General features: G+C 46.1%; 1 protein-coding gene across 10 annotated transcripts in view; it reads right to left on the bottom strand.

Annotated features, from left to right (window-relative positions):
* Window positions 1-3,279: 3,279 nt before the first annotated feature.
* Window positions 3,280-17,820, bottom strand: part of dtnba (dystrobrevin, beta a) — a 705,977-nt gene continuing 691,436 nt past the window's right edge. For all 10 annotated transcript variants that reach the window (XM_038800081.1, XM_038800088.1, XM_038800079.1 and 7 more), the window contains 2 exons: window positions 15,659-15,694; window positions 3,280-7,811 (listed from right to left, as the gene is read on the bottom strand). In XM_038800081.1, the coding sequence (XP_038656009.1) occupies window positions 15,690-15,694 (5 nt within the window). In that variant the 3' untranslated portion in view covers window positions 3,280-7,811; window positions 15,659-15,689. The remainder of the gene's footprint in view (window positions 7,812-15,658; window positions 15,695-17,820) is intronic.

Here is a 17,820-nt window from a genome sequence, read left to right as displayed (position 1 = left end):
TCAGCCCCATCCTCGCGCACGAGGTGGAGGCATTCACTCGTCGGAACACCTCACACCAGAACCTCTCCTCTATATCCTATCCCAACTCTTCCCCCACTTTGCTTCGATCTCTTCCAGTGGTGCCTTCTCCTCTTCCAAAATAGCTCCGTAAATCGCCAACACTACCCCCTTCTCCAGTCCCCCTGTCATCTGCACCTCCTCCAGCAATGTGGATGCTGGCTCCACTGGAAAGCTCTGTATCTGCTTTCTGGCAAAAATCTCGAACCTGCTTGTATCTAAACATTTCCCCCTGCTCCAGCCCATACTTCGCTTCCAGCTCCTTCAATCCTGAAAACCGACCCCTAAGAAACAAATCTTTTAGTGTCTTAATCCCCTTCTCCCATTTCCTAAAATTTACATCCCACCTCCCTGGCTCAAATCTGTGGTTTCCCCGAATCAGCATTTCCCTTCACCCTGCCCCAACCCAAAGTGTTGGTGAAACTGCCTCCAAATTCTCAATTAAGCTATTATTACCGGAGTATTTCCCCGGGGCCATTGGGAGCGGCGCTGTTGCTAGTGCTTTCAATCCCAATCCCCTGCACAAACTCTCCTCCATTCTGACCCACTGGGAATCAACCCCTCTGCACCTTCTCTACATTCGCTGCCCAGTAGTAAGACATCAGGTTCGGAAGACCTAATCCCCCTGCCTGCCTTCCCCTCTGTAGCAGCACCTTTCTCACTCTGGCCACCTTCCCCATATGAATGAAGTAATCCTTTCCTCAATCTCTCTGAAAAAAGCCTTTGGCAGGAAAATCGGCAGGCATTGAAAAATAAACAGAAATTGCGGCAACTCGTTCATTTTAACCGCCTGTACCCGACCCGCCAGTGACAGAGGGAGACCACTCCACCTTGCCAGATCAGCTTTCACTCTCCTCACCAAACTAGAAATGTTGTACCTGCGAAGCCCCTCCACACTCCCGGGCAACCTGCACCCCCAGGTACCTAAAGTGAGTCCCTGCCCTACGGAATGGTAACCTCCCCCCCACCCCCGCGGCTGAGACACCACAAAATACTCACTCTCGTCTAGATTTAGTTTGTGCCCCGAGAAAGACCCCAACACTCGAAGCAGCTCCAATATTCCCCCTATCGACACACTCGGTTCCGACACGTATAACAGCAAGTCATCGGTATACAAGGACACCCTGTGCTCTATCCCCCCCGCACTATTCCTTTCCAGACCCTGAACTTCTTAATGCGATGGCCAACGGCTCAATCGCGAGTGCAAACAGCAGGGGGTACATAGGACATCCCTGCCTATTCCCACGGTAGAGAGAAAAGTATCTCGAGCTGATGTTATTTGTGCGGACACTCGCCCTCGGCTCCTTATATAGTAGCTTTACCCAGTTCACAAATCTTGGTCCAAACCCAAACCGCTCCAGAACTGCCATCATGTGCCCCCATTCCACCCGATCAAGCGCCTTCTCAGCGTCCAATGCCACAAGCACCTCTGTTTCCTTCCCCTCTGCCGGCGCAATAATGACGTTCAATACCCTCCTAATGTTCGAAAAAGCTGCCTCCATCTCACGAACCCTGTCTGATCCTCACCTATCATCTTCGGGAGGCACTCGTCCAGCCTACCCGCCAGTACCTTCGGCAATACTTTTGCGTCCACATTCAGAAATGATATGGGCCTATACGTCCAACACTCCATCGGATATCCTTTTTTAAGCAACAGTGAAATTGATGTCTGCCCCAAAGTTTGTGGTAACACCCCCTTCCCTATCGCCTCTTCAAACATCCCCACCATCAGTGGTGCCAGCTTATCCTTGAATTTTTTATAATATGCAGTTGCATTATCTTGATGCATACATGAGGGAATAGACAGTTCTGGGGAAGGTGCAAAGAAATATTTGACAAGGGAAAACACATGGACTATAAATGGCAGCACTGGCCAGTTGGACTGAATGGTGCGTTTTCTAAGCTGTCAATTCAATGTAGTTTGATGTAGTTTGGACATGGACAATTCCTTTGTTAGTTAATTTTGCTTACTTTTAGATTTGAATTAGATCCCTCCAGTTCAGCCTTGAACCTACTGGGTGGCATTCTCCGTCTTGGGACTTCCAGAATGCACATCCAATTGGATGGAGAATCGGGCATTGGAGGAAGATCACGGTCGGTGCCAGGAACCGATCCGAACGTGATGCTCCGACAGCCCCACATGCCAGCGGAAGAATGTAAATAAATGGTTAGTGGGCCCTGCACCCTATGCTCCAGCCTCCTGTGATTCTCTGGTCTCCCAAGGCCGGAATCATGTGTGCACAATCACATGTGGTCTCTACCATCATGACCCTGGCGTGCTGGGCCTCGCGATGGGCCAAAGGGGCAACCGTGCCTCCTTCACCCACTACGAGGTCCACCACACTAGGATCAGGCTGGTAGAGAACATCTGATGGCCACCCAACCCCAACAATGCGAGCCTGCCATGCCTCCTCTACTAGATTCCCCCCCCCACACCCAGGGCTCCTGTGATAGGGGGACCCTCCCAGGTCCCCCTGTAGTACGAGGACCCCCCCAGGGACCCCTGCAGTAGGGGGACAAACTAGAAGGACTTCTATAATAGGGGGACACCCCACAGGGACTCCTGTAATAGGGGGATATCCCACAGGAACTCCTGTAATAGGGGGACCCCAACAGGGACTCCGATAATAGGGGGATATCCCACAGGAACTCCTGTAATAGGGGGACCCCAACAGGGACTCCTAGAATGGGGGATATCCCACAGGAACTCCTGTAATAGGGGGACCCCAACAGGGACTCCTAGAATGGGGGATATCCCACAGGAATTCCTGTAATAGCGGGACATCCCACGGGGACCCCTGTAATAGGGGGACATCCCACGGGGACCCCTGTAATAGGGGGACATCCCATGGGGACTCCTGTAATAGGGGGCACCCAACAGGGACCCCCTGCCTACAGTGTCCCTTGTAATAAGGGGACACCACACAAGGACCCCCTGCCTAAAGGACACCTCCACCCACAGAAATGAGACCCTGTCTGGAAGCTGGTGAGCAGTCCACACGAGAGCAGTGAAAAGAATTACAGCTGTAACACTTACCTTCCAGCACGTGTCCATTGCAAAGCATTATGTTGGATTATCTTTGAACTGCTATTGTAAAGTGGAATTGCGCAGCAGCCTAATTCACAGGGATTGTGTGTGCACCTTAAGAAGACCACTCTCTATTTCCCTACTTCGTTATGTATGAACACCACTCTTTTACACAAACTCTATGAAGGACTGGCTTTCAAATATGTAATTGTTTTATTTGTGATTGAACCAAGAATAAGGACTCAGTATATTTTCTTTGCAGCACTATATCAGCGCCACAACATAATAAATAGGAAATTGAAATAATCAATTCCATAAGTAAAATCAAATTTATCCATGTTTTTCTTTAAAGACATTTTTCGGTTCTTTAATGCTGTTTCTGATTTGCATCAGGATTAATTATTTGCAATCAGGGTGGAAAACACCTAATGTACATTGTAATGTAATATAGCATAACATTAAGACACCTTTCACAGATGACAACTGTGCGTTGACAAAACTAACTAAACCATAGTCAGGCACCATGAATTCAAACTCGTAAAACATTAAGATACTATACAAATTAACTTAGAGCAACATAATATACAATGTGGCTGATTCCAATGTGATGAAGAGTGATCTCACTTAACAATACAATTGTACAGATTTTCTAGCTGATTTAAAATATATGAATCCCCCTAGAATTATTCATTTTCTATTAACAATACTGAACTACAGCACTGCCTAACTCTGCTTGCTTTTGAAGCCCCTCTGCTTGCAGAGGAATGTCTTAGTTACACTGTAGAAATAGAGCATTTGATAGAGATAGGAACCCTTGCAACAATAATTCATGCAGGCTTGGGAATACGGTAACATTTATCATGCTTCCTTCAACCTGTCCTGACAACCTTCAGCCCTTGGAATGCACTTTGTTTTTAATATTAATCCTTCTTAAGCGCCGGTTAAAGTTGGAACATTTATTATACTGTATTGGGTGACGAGCACAAAGCATCACTGTCAGTGAGCTTACCTGATGGTGTGGGGAATGTACATTAGGGACCCAATCAAATTAGGTGGTTTAGATTGAAAACTATTGCATTTATATAGTGCCGCGGACGTAGAAAATGTCCCATGATGGTTCGCAGAGGCTTAATTGGACAAAAATACAAAGAAGGTATTAAGAAGGTTGACCAAAAGCTTGGTCAAAGAGATGCATTTTAATATGGACCTTAAAGGAAGAGAATGATGTTCTAATGTGGGAATTTCAGGGTACTGGGCCTATGACTGAAGGTATAGACTGCAATGATGGAACTAAGTGGGGTGGGGGTGGGGTGCAGACATGTAAAATGACAGTCAGATACGAGAGAGAGGGTAGTTGGAGGGGTGGAAGACGTTATTGTTCAAGGGAGTGGCAAGAATATGAATAAGGAATATAAATTTAAATTGAACATGTTGAGTGTCTAGCAGTCAACACAGGTCAATACGTTAGCAAGAACACAGGCAATCGGGCAAAATAGAATTTGGGAAGCAGAGTTTGGATGAGCTGAAGTTTACAGAGGGAGAAAATTGGAAGGCCGGCCAGGTGAATGTTAGAACATTTGAGTCTGAAAGTGACAAAGGCATGGATGAGGATTTCAGTCCCAAATGGTCCCAGGGAGGGAAGAGGCAGGATTTATGATGGAGAGTACATGGATTGGAATTTCAGATCAGGGTTTAACTCAGGAATGGGGTTCGAATTGGTAGGAAAGTTGATGCTCTTCAACTTTCTGATCAAAATATTGTTTAACACAATTGGATATTGGAGCGTCTGGCAACATTGGTGCAAAAGAAGGGTCAGGAAAGATGCTGGAAAGGTGGTGCAGGTAAAATCAGAATGGGAAAACTAAGAAATGTAGCTATTTGACTTGGCACTTCAAATAAAACTATGCTACAAGATCCCGCATTTCAGGGTTTTGGGTAACCAATGCAATTTATACATGGTGTTTCTAGGTTAAGATGCAGTTCAGTAACAAAGTTGATCAAGCTTTAGGCTTTGAAAACTTGAAAATCAAACAAAGAAATCAGCATGTTATTGAACCTGGACAAGGAGCATAGAATTTGAGGGCACGAATATCAAATTAACAAGTCTCAACCAACATTTGAGATCAAATGATATTTTTTCGCTACAAAGTTATGAATCTGTGGAAAGGACGCCTAGTTAAAGCATTAAGTAATGTTTCAATTATAGCTTTCAAAACAACTTGAATGAACATCTGGCTTGGAATGGGACTTACAATGTTAAGAACAAGATTTTATTCAAAGAAATCTCACTGTTCTGAGAAACATTGGACCACATTGACCAGTCATCATCAATGTACATGCACTGACCTTGCCCATGTATGTTTCTGCGACACAACCATTTTGTGATTTTTAAAAAAAGTCAGAGGTTCTGATCCCGGTGGAAGTTTTGATGAGTTAGCACAAACATCCGCATAGACTGTCCACTGCAAGAACAGGTGAACAAAGACAGACCACAACGTCTTTTTGCATCAGTAGCTGCTCTATTGAGTTCAGTTTTCAGAGGTCTCAGGTACTACAGTAATTGGGTGGGTGGGTGAAGTGAATGGGTGGATGACAGGTGGTGCATGAGTGGGTGAAATGGGTCAATATTGAGTCAGTAGTGAATAAATTTGGTCAATATGCTCTGGTGTTCAGAAGAATGTGAGGTAATTGCATTGAAGCATCCAAGAATATGAAGGGGATTGACAGGGTAAATACTGACACATTGGGCTGGATTCTCCGATTTTCAGGCTACGTCCTGACCTCGGCGTGGGAACTGTGGCGTTTATGCGACCGAAAAATTGGCGCAAAACAGCCACCGATCCTCTGTGTAGCTGGGGGCTGGCAGGATGGCAGCGCAGAGCACCCGGCTCTAGCTGCCAATACGGCCAGGGAATTGCCGGGTCCATGGCCACGCATGCGCATAGCGATGGCCTGCAGCGGACGCGACATGCAACATGGCACGGACCTGGCCTGCCAAATAGTGACCCCCCTTTGGCCAAGCTCACAACCCCGGACCATCCCCAACAGTGCCCCAGCCCCTGCCAAATTCCCCCCTGCCCGCGGATCGGCTCCCTCCCGACTGTGGCGGCGCCGGACTGAGTCTGCAGCCGCCACGCTGAGTTCCCGACTGAAAATAACATGACACATCCATGCCATCGGGAACTCGGGTGGTCGGGGGCGGAGCATTTGGGGGAGGGCCTCGGGTAACGGCCTGAGGCCGTCGATACGGCGTACTGCTTTGGAGGGTGGGGGCATCGCGAAAGCCGTACCGCCCTTGATTTTGTCGCAAACGGGATTCTCCGGCCGATCGCCAAACGCAATTTCGCCAGTGGAGACCTGAGAATCCCACCCATTGTTCTAAAACAAAATGGGTACAGCCTCAGGATAAGAGGAAATCATTTAGGACTGAGATCAGGAGAAATTTCTTTATTCAAAGAGTCGTGAATCTTTGGCATTCTTTACTCATGAGGGCTGTGCCTACACCAAAATTAAACATATTTAAGGCTGAGACAGAGTGATTTTTGGTCTCTCAGGGAATCAAGTGATATGGAGAGTGGGTGGGAAAGTAGAATTGAAGCCCGAGGTCAGCCAATGTCATATTGAATGGCCGAACAAGCTTGACGGGCCAAATGGTCTTCTCATGCACCTATTTCTTATGTTCTTCCAAGTTATAATAGTTGGACAGATTGTAAGAGGATTGTACACTGTGGAAGTGGACTTGATTGTCCAAGTGGCGTTTTAACATTTGAGTATGTCTTTCAAGAGAATTTCTCCAATTCCAATCTGTTTTGGGTTTCTCTTTCGCCATACATACTGCACAACAGGACCTTTTACGTCTCTAACCTATTTCAGTTCACGGTTTTGTTCAAGGTGTAGTTTGGGTATTATCTTTATCTGGTTCAAATCCAAATCACTTAATTGAGTTTAGACAATTACAAAGAACTCATGAATAACAAGTCATTTAAGCACTTTCCAAGTCTGACACTTGCACACTCTGCACCCTCCAGTCTCAGAGCACAGAAACAAATTAATTCAGGAAGGATCATGCTTAGGGCTGACTTTCACTGAGTAATGGATTAAGACATCTATAGAAGGAAGCATTTTCATAGAAACGGAAGCGAACTCGAAACACAGAAATTAGGAGATGGCAAGGGCAACACTGCTGAGGAAATAAATGTTACCAGTTGGCTTAGGTAATGCTCAAAAGAATCACCTTAATATATGTCCTCATATCCTCTTAAATTAAAAAAAAACATCTTGCACATCAAGCGTTAAAGGGCAAAAATCAAAGCATAAATTGTCAAAGAACAGATATGAAAAATATAGCAGCAAAATACACAATATTAATACCACTGTTTCAGTAGTTAATTTACTTAAGTTGCCAACATTAAGCTGGCAAAGCTTTCATTTTTATATGTAACAAAAAAAAACAATATCACGAGTCTTACAACAAATTTGTAATGATGAAAACAGTAAGAATTTGTTCAAGATGAAATTAAAGCATGCATGGATCTAGAAGACAAGTATGAATGTGTCCCTGTGCCAAATCCCTTCAATCATCAGAAGAAAGTTTATTTTTCAGCCAAAGGATGTTTTTGTTGTATTTTACATTCACATAATGACATCTTCAACAGCTGAAAGAAGTGTGGTCCAAGTGGATGAACAAAAGTCAAGTATGATTGATTTCTTTGTATAGTTACTGTGCCTGCAATGTACAAATTGGGGAGAAAAAGCCAAGAAAAAAAGTCAATAGTTAACTTGATATACAATAATACTGCAATAGTAAACATGGATTAATATAATCATGCAACTGTCTTCGAGGATGGTGGAAATCTGACATTTGACAGTTACGTAAATATCAAAGCATGAGATGGCTTATCCAGTGCACACTTGAGTCCTTTACACTAGGAAAGCCCCAATCTGTACTGAGTTAGCTGATCTCAGCCATAGGTGATGGTGTCAAGGGTGAATTCACTTAGTCCCCCAAACTACGCGAGTGGCTCAATAGTAGCAGTGATATTTACTCTAAATATGCGTACCTATAGACAGAAATACAATTGGCCCAGGCTGCAATGATCCTCGAGACAATGGTAGAGAAATGTGGAGATTTGCACATGGCCTCTGTGCCTGAATGGTGAGGCCACCTGATATTGGGCCATGTTAGAATGGAGCTGGTATGGCACAAACAGCTAGCTGACAATGGAGAGACCAAGTTCAGGCTGTGCTGATGTCAGCATGATATTTTAGAAAGTGAATCCAGGGGCCTTCCGGTGGCGGTATGTAGGGAATAGTCTCACATGAGGCAGCTCCCGCCAGGATGCTTTATTTTTAGCCCTTTTCACCCAGTTTTCTGTGGGCGGGGTGTGAGGGTCAAAACTTTGTTAATTCGATGGGATTAGGTTCCTACATAAAGAAATGCCCAAAAAGTCTAGGCCAAGGAAGCCAGCAAATAAAGTATCATCGATGGATTTGGAGGCTTCTCGAGGCTCATCCACTGAGAAACTGGAGGAAGCCATTACTGGGATTCTGGCCAATCCATTGACTGCTGAAATGCTTACAAGCATTTTGGCAAAGGAATGGCGTGTTGTCTCCAAGGACACCAACATGTCAATAGAAGAGGCCCTATCTCCCACTCGGTTGACATTGGCGAAGACAGATAGAACATAGAACATAGAACAGTACACCACAGAACAGGCCCTTCGGCCCTCGATGTTGTGCCGAGCAATGATCACTCTACTCAAACCCACGTATCCACCCTATACCCGTAACCCAACAACCCCCCCCATTACCTTACTTTTTAGGACACTATGGGCAATTTAGCATGGCCAATCCACCTAACCCGCACATCTTTGGACTGTGGGAGGAAACCGGAGCACCCGGAGGAAACCCACGCACATACGGGGAGGACGTGCAGACTCCGCACAGACAGTGACCCAGCCGGGAATCGAACCTGGGACCCTGGAGCTGTGAAGCATTTATGCTAACCACCATGCTACCGTGCTGCCCCAGATGTGACAGTAAAGGCGCATGGCGTGGCATTCCAGGATGTGATCTCTCTCTCTCTCTCTCGGCAGAGCAGTCAGATTGTATCCTTGGAAGCTGAGATGGCACGGTTGGCCGGTGATAATAAAGAACTGAGGGCCAAGGTGGATGATCTGGAAAATCGTTCCAGGAGACAGAACCTTAGAATCGTGGGATTGCCAGAAGAAATGGAAGGCACAAATCGGACTGACTACATCTCAAAGATGTTTGGGAAGATGGCAGAGGAGGGTGGATTGACATTGCCCCCCCAAGCTGGATCGAGCCCACCTCGCATTTAGGCAGAAACCCTGTTCCAGCGAGCCACCTTGGGCAATCATTGTGAGGTTTCAGAGTTTTCAAGAGAAGGAACGAGTCCTGAGGTGGGTGAAGGATTGTCAGGACTACAAAAGGGAGGACCAAGCCATCAGGCCCTATTAAGGTGTGGCTGCAGAACTGACTAAAAGACGGATGGCAGTTAACAAGGCCAAGGCTGCGTTGTATAAGAATAAAGTTTGATTTGGGGTGGTATACCTTGCATACCTTCGAATGACATGATTCGAAGGACTATTATTTCAATGCACTGAAGGAAGCAGATGCTTTTGTCAGGAAGCATGGGCTGGGGGTGGGGGCGAGTTAATTATAATCTTTATGAGGTCTTTGTATTATTGGGGAGGGCATGTGATTATGGGGATTTATTGGGTTTTCTTGTACAAGTTTGTATTGTCTTATTCTCGTGTGGGATGGGTGTTTCTTTGATTATTCAAGTTGGTTGTGGGTGGGGGTCTGGTTATTATGGCTATTTATTGGTCTTAACTCTGGGTGGGGCCACTCTGCTAGCTGAAGGGTTAGCTAACAGGAGCTGAGTGGTAGCTGCAGCTCATTACTTTAGTGTCGTTTTAGATAATGAGCTTCGAGTTTTTGTTTAATCTGGGGTTTGGGGTAGGGGAGAGGGGTTTGTCTGTTTTGGTGGATTGATTGTTTACTGGTGTGCCATATTGTTGGGGGACGGGGAAGTGGAAGGGGGAGGGAAGTTGGGGGATAGTTTTGCGACGGTGGCTACAACTTGTTCTTCATTTTGTCATGAGGGAGGGCTTGGTGGCCACCTTGGGTGGACCCGGTGCCTGTACGCTTTAAGCAACTTGGTGGAAATGGCTGACGTTCAGCAGTCATCAGCCAGTGTGCATCAATTATTAAATATTTTTCCCTCTCCCCAGTGCCCAATTGTCTCAATGGAAATCGAAAAAGCGTTTGATAAAGTGGAGTAGGAGTATCTATTTGAGATTTTTCAGAGGTTTGGTTTTGGGCCAAAGTTTATATCTTCGATTCATCTTCTGTATAGGGGCCGCTATTCTCCCCCCCCCCCCCCCCCCCCCCTAAAATGGCGTGTCCGGTTTCCTGACACGCTGCTTGGAGAAACGCGGGCCGCTGTTTTTCACGGCAGCCCGCGATTCTCCGACCCGGATGGGCCGAGCGGCCTGCCGTTCCCGACCTGTTCACGACGGCGGCAACCACACCTGGTCGCTGTCGTCGTGAACATGGCGCGCCAGGTAAGTGTGGGGCCTAGGGGGGGCGGATCAGGGATCGAGCCCCACGACCGTGCTCGGGAGGGGACTGGCCCGTGATCGGTGCCCACCGATCGTCGGGCCGGCGTCTCAAGGGGACGCACTCTTTCCCCTCCGTCGCCCCGCAAGATCAAGCCGCCACATCTTGCGGGGCAGCTTAGGGGAAAGACGGCAACCGCGCATGCGCAGGTTTGAGCTGTCCAGCCCGCGCATGCACGGCTGACATCATTAGGCACTGCCGCGGCGCCATTCTTGGCGCGCCGGGCCTTGAAGCCAGGGACAAGGCCCAGTCGCCGAGTTTCCCGGTACGGCCTGCCTATCCCCCCGGGCAGGGGAGAATAGGGAGCACGGTAAGGGCAGCACGGTAGCATGGTGGTTAGCATAAATGCTTCACAGCTCCAGGGTCCCAGGTTCGACTTCCAGCTGGGTCACTGTCTGTGCGGAGTCTGCACGTCCTCCCCGTATGTGCGTGGGTTTCCTCCGGGTGCTCCGGTTTCCTCCCACAGTCGAAAGATGTGCGGGTTAGGTGAAATGAAATGAAATGAAAATCGCTTATTGTCACGAGTAGGCTTCAATGAAGTTACTGTGAAAAGCCCCTAGTCGCCACATTCCGGTGCCTGTCCGGGGAGGCTGGTACGGGAATCGAACCGTGCTGCTGGCCTGCTTGGTCTGCTTTAAAAGCCAGCGATTTAGCCTTGTAAGCTAAACCAGCCCCTGGTGGATTGGCCATGCTAAATTGCCCGTAGTGTCGTAAAAGTAAGGTTAAAGGGGGGTTGTTGGGTTACGGGTATAGGGTGGATACGTGGGTTTGAGTAGGGCGATCATGGCTCGGCACAACATCGAGGGCCGAAGGGCCTGTTCTGTGCTGTACTGTTCTATGTTCTATGAGAGGCATCCGACGCCGTCGTGAACCTCTCCAGGTTTCACGACGGCGTCGGGCCTTGCGGAGAATTCCGCCCCCAGTCTCCACCATGGGGTATCTTGGGAATGTGGGTGGCTCATGATTGTGCCTCGCTTCACAAATTAAATTATCCTAGTTTGGCGAATGAGGGTAAATCTGACTTGCAGAACTGAGATAACCTCCTCCTGTACTTAGTGTTAAAATTAATGTTCTCCCGAGGTTTTTATTTCTTTTTCAACGTCTCCTATTTTTCTCCCAAAATCTTTCTTTGCTAGAGTCAACAAAGTGATAGCTTCCTTCATTTGGGCGGGCAAGACAGTAGGGCGTTTCTTCAGAGAGAGAGAGAGGCAGTCGGGTGGCTTAGCTTTACCTAATTTGTTTCTTTATTACCGGGCAGTTAATATTGGCAAGGTACTGGGGCGGCTTAAGGATCCAAATTCCATGTGTGGGCAGATGGAGGCGAGCTCTTGTAATAGTTCTAGTTTGCGGGTCTTGGTAACTGCCTCGCTTCTGTTTCCCCTTGCAAAATGTACCTTGCGTCCGGTAGTGGTGTCCGTTGTGCCAGGTCATGGGGAAGGGGGGGGGGGGGGGGGGGGGGGGGGGGGGGGCGCAGAGAGGAGGGTCTGGAGAGGTTTGGGGAACTCTTGGTGGAGGGTCGGCTTGTCGGTTTTGAGAAACTGTTGGGGCAAATTCCAACTCCCAAGGACTCATTTATTCACGTATTTCCAGGTTTGCAATTTCTTGTGCAAGGAGATTTCTTCATTCCGCTTGGTACCTTGAATAGCAACTTATCTCTGGCCGATTGGGATGAGGGCAGGATTTTCTACATTTGTACATGGGTGAGCGAGGTCTGGTTTTTGTTGCGGGGGTGGGGGGGGTGCAGGGGGCTGTGAAATGAGGCTCTTCACAGGGTCAACTCCACCTCCTTATGTGCCCGGCTCAACTTGATTCAGTTCAAGGTGGTGCACAGGGCACATTTCACCAAGATGATCATGAGTGTCTTTTTCTCAGGGGTGGAGAATAGGGGCGGTTGTTGCCCTCCGGGGCTGGTGAATCATACCCATATGTTCTGATTGTGACCCAAACTTCTGAGTCTCCTTCTTTAACATCATATCAGAGATTTTTGATGGTGGCCATTTTCGGGGCTATGGACTCGCCGCCGCTGCAGATGGGGGTGGGGACGGATGTCCTCACCTTTGCCTTGTTGACAGCCTCCACGGAGGTAAGTTCTGTTTGGGTGGAGATCTTCTACTTCGCTTACTGCCACGGCCTGGTTGGGCGATCTAATAGAGTTCCTATATCTAGAGAAGGTCAAGTACACTGTTAGGGAGTCGGCAGAAGGGTGCTACTTGAGGTGGCAGCCATTCCGTTCCTTTCTTGGAGAGTTAGTTACCATCAGCTGTTGGAGGAGTGGCTCTAGATGTTTAGTTTTTAATTTTATGTTGAGGGGTGGAGTTCAGGAGGTTGTTAAGTATTGATTGTGCTCAATTTGTGGTAAACACCAGTATGTGCCGGGGTGGTTGGATTGGGTGGGGTTTCAGAGCTGGCAAAGAGCAGGGATTGAGAGGCTGGGGATGTGTTTATCGATGGGAGCTTTCCTTGTTTGGAGGAATTGGAGGAGGAGTTTGAATTGCCGGGTGGGAATGGGTTTCGCTATCTGCAGGTGAGAGACTTTGCACGAAGGCAGGTTTCGACCTTTCTGCTTCTACCACCACGGGGGATACAGGACAAGGTCTCGGAAATTTATAAAGAGCTCATGGAGTGGGAGGGAACCCAGTTAGGGGAGGTAAAGCGCAAGTGGGAAGATGAGCTGGGCAAGGAGTTAAAGGCAGGTCTGTGGGAGGATGCTCTGAGCAGAGTCAACATGTCCTCATCATGTGCCAGGCTCAGCCTGATACAATTTAAGGTTGTTCACCGGGCCCACATGATGGTGGCCCGAATGAGCAGGTTTTTTGGGATAGAGGACAGGTGTGTAAGGTGTGCGGGAGGGCCCGCAAACCATGGTCACATATTTGGTCATGTCCGAAGCTTAGGGAATTCTGGCAGGGATTTGCTGATGTCATGTCTATGGTATTAAAGACAAGGGTGGCACCAAGACCAGAGGTGGCGATTTCTGGAGTGTCGGAAGACCCTAGAGTCCAGGGGGCGGGAGAGGCTGACGTTTCAGCCTTTACCTCCTTGGTAGCCCGGAGACGGATCCTATTATCCTGGAGGGGCACCGAGCCCCCAGAATTTGGGGTGTAGGGTAGCGACATGGCTGGGTTTCTCAAGCTTAAGAAAATTAAGTTCGCCCTGAGAGGATCCATTTTAGGGTTTGTTCGGAGGTGGCAGCCATTTATCGACTTCTTTGGGGAAGACTAAAAACTGTTAGCAGATACGATAGGAGGGGGGTGTTATGGAACGGCGCGGTAGGGGAGTTAGTTTAGTTTAGTTCAGGCGGGAGCAGCAAGAGGAGTTGGAGGGACAGGGGAAATGTGCGTATAAGCCATGTTGCCTGGGTATGGTTTTGGCTGGGTGCGGGGTGGTGTTATGTACTGAATTATGTTTACATTTGTTTTTATACTTTCTGTTATTGTAAAATCATAAATGCCATAATAAAATATTTTTAAAAAAGTATTGATTGTACTATCTTTGCTTTGTACCTTTATGTATATGTTGTAGAGTGGTGTTATTTTGTTATTATGAAAACTTTCTTCGCTAAAAATATTTTTTTTTAAAAGTGACAGCAGGAGGAGGATGGAGGATGATGGGTTCGGGGGGTGGGATGTTGTATGTTTGGATGACAGGCCAGGGGAAGATTAGCAGCCTGGAGGAAAAGGCGAGAAGGATTGGTGGCTGTAGACTAGCTGGGGGTGATGAGCCAGTCAGGTTTTAGAATTGGAGGCTGGGGGCAGGGGGTGGGGAGCAAGCCAACTGATCGGAATGGTGTCGAGTTTTTCTTAAAAGTGGTGTTGAAAGGAGAATTACCACTTCTCCCAACTCCTTGTTCTGACAAGTAAATGAGAAAAAATTATCTTGCAAGGCAGCAGGGTCTGCGGCGGCATAGTGATTAGCACTGCTGCCTCACAGTGCCAGGGACCCAGGTTGAATTCTGGCCTTGGGTGACTGTGTGGAGGTTCTCCCCATGTCTGCGTGCGTTTCCTCCGGGTGTTCCGGTTTCCACTCACAGTCCAAAGATGTGCAGGTTACGTGGATTGGCCATGCTCGAATTGTCCCTTAGTGCCCATGGTTGTGCAGGTTAGAGGGGTTACGGGGATACGGCAAGGGTGTGAGCTGAGGTAGGGTGCGCTTTCAGAGGGTTTGTGCAAATGCGATGGGTCAAATGGTGTCCTTCTGCACTGTAGGATTTCTATGTGTACTGAATCCAAGTGGTGCTGGCACAGGCTGCTTCAAGGAGAACCAGTCTTGAAATAGAGCTTCAAACAGATATTAGTTCCTTATTTGTATATGAAAATAGCCTAACACCTGTTGCAGTTGTAGCTTTGACTGTCTATTGTTTTCCTTTCCCAATGCGGTGGGCAGTGCACCTTCAGTCAGAAATGTGCACATGCATCCTTTCTATTAGGCTGGAGATTAAGCACGCCAGCTAGTGCTCGGAAAACAGAAACTACAGCCAAGTTCGTAGGACAGTAATTTTGAAGACTCAGACATGAATAATGGCGATAGGACAAGATACCAGAAGATGTCTGGTATCCAAGGAATTACAGGTCAAAAAGGAGTCAAACAAAGGAAGTCAGATAATATGAAAAAGGGAGACAATCAAGCCAGGAGGAGATCCAGCTTCTTCTTTGACTGTGGAATATCAATATAGACTTATCGGAAACCTTATTGAATATGTGAACAAAAATGTATGAAGTTGAAATCATGTCTGAAAAAAGGATTCAACATCTAAATTGTATAACTGTGTATATAAAAACAGAGAATTCAATATCTTTAGTTTTGTTAGTTTTAAAGTCTATTATTGGTGACATATCAAATGAAGATAATAACTGATGACTATCCCAATATTTTAAACACTATAATTTAAGATTATTTAAAATAGAGAAAGGTGATGATGAATGTACTTACTTGAGTTATTTTACACCTTCCTTATTCCACTTTAGCCTGTAACAAGACAAAGGATGTTGACAAAACTATATGGTTAAGTTCTCTTCCTTACAGACAAATCTCCTTGTCCTGTTCGGGAAGCTGACCAGCTCTGCTCCAGCTGACATGAAAATCGTACCTCCCTTGTTGCAGGTTATTTACAGACCCAAATAATATAAAGGCACAAGTTCAACCTTGTTGAAACAGATTGTCATCACAGACATTTTCTGGCTGACCCCAGTTTAAGTGATATTATAAAGAGAGTTGCTCAGATCTCAAGCAGATGAACCCTTGTTGCTCTCAGCACTCTTGAATAAATACCACTGAGCCTTGGGGATTTATTTGTTTTGAACCCTTTTAGCCTGTCTCATTTATGGTGCAATGATTGATGATATTTGCGATATCTTTATTTAGAGAAAGCATGTTACCCATGTCTTCCCTTGTGAATACTGAGAGAAAGTAAGTATTCAGAATATTTACTATATAATGTGCTCGTCCTCAGTTTGTAGCCTGTTTACACCTTTAATGGTTTTCACCTCTTCTGTGGCTGCCTCTTACACTAATGCACCAGATTATGAGAAAATGAATTGAGAATTCTAATGAAGTGAGATGATGTAATGAAGAAGCTAATTAATGGTCAGAGAACTGAGTAACATCAAACAGTAGCAAGGGTTCAAACACTATCTTGTCGTTAGCAGCCTGGGCATAAACCATGATGGAGTCCATGAAAAAGGCACATGCCTGATAACGATAGCAACATTAGAAGTTTAATCTTATTTAATTTTTGATGCTATTACATTTCCTATGAGGAACTGAAGACTGAAAAATATGTTCACACCGCTTTGGATTTGTGATTCTGCACCAGTTAGGCTGTGGAATCACACCAAATTGAAAAATGATGAATAAACAGATAGGTGATGTTAACCTAAGTTAATCAATTTGTTTCAAGGAAACACAATTTGTAGCGAACCAACAGGTTTGGTGAATTAACTTTACTGACAATTTCTTAGTGTCCATAATGGGTGAACATTTCAAACTGCATGCAATAACTTGACATGGCCTTGAATAGGATTAATCTGCAGGGTCATGGTGAAAAGGTGTAGGTCCCAATTGTGCAGCTTTTTCAAACAATTGGCACAAGCAGGAAGGGTTGGGTCACCTCCTTTCAGGATATAAGATCTTATTGTCAAGGTTTGCAATAAAAATGTAATAAAAACAAGGTTTGCTTCACAAGTTTGCAAGTATTTTAAAGAAACAACTGACGGTATAAAGGCAATGTACTATATGCACTTTAGAAGGCCTTTGACAAGCTTGTTACTAAAATTATGCATTTGGTGGAAGAGATAATGTAATGGCATGAATGGAAAGTTTGTTATTATATTAAAATCAAAACAGCTCCAGGGTCCCAGGTTTGATTCCCGGCTTGGGTCACGGTCTGTGTGGAGTGTGCACATTCTCCCTGTGTCTGCGTGGGTTTCCTCCCACAATTCAAAGATGTATGGGTTAGGTGGATTGGCCATGCTAAATTGTCCTTAGTGTCCAAAAAAGGTTAGCTGGGGTTACTGGGTTACGGAGATAGGGTGGAGGTGTGGGCTTAAGTAGGGAGCTCTTTCCAAGAGCCGTTGCAGACTCAATGGGTTGAATGGCCTCCTTTTGTACTGTAAATTCTATGAAAACACCAGAATCAATGGATGGAAATTTGATGATGACACAAAAGTATCGGGTTTGGCAAGCTGTGAGGCACACTGTAAAATATATTATACAAAATATGGTATATGGTAAATGTAACTTTGCTTATATATATATTTTTATCAGAGATTTTCCATTTTTATAAATAACACAACAAACCCTCAAAACTGGTAAAGTACAGTATAAATGTTTCTGCGTACATGAATACAGAAAAATATGGGAGAACAACACAGTTTGTTCAGCTAAATGATTAAACTTGGTGCTTCCCTTTAAACAAGGAAAGATGGTAAACAGATAATGAGGGAGGACAAAGCCATGAAAACATGGTAAAAAGGTGCACATCTTCACGCGTAGTGATTGTTGATACATACAGCCACAGAAACTATGGGCTGGATTCTCCGTTTCAGGGACTATGTCCCCACACCTTCATGGAAACTGTGGCCTTATACGCCAGA

Source organism: Scyliorhinus canicula, chromosome 6, assembly GCF_902713615.1.
Source record: "Scyliorhinus canicula chromosome 6, sScyCan1.1, whole genome shotgun sequence".
NCBI lineage: Eukaryota > Metazoa > Chordata > Chondrichthyes > Carcharhiniformes > Scyliorhinidae > Scyliorhinus > Scyliorhinus canicula.
The sequence above is the reverse complement of the archived record's forward strand: the minus strand, read 5'-3'. Positions and strand labels throughout refer to the sequence as shown.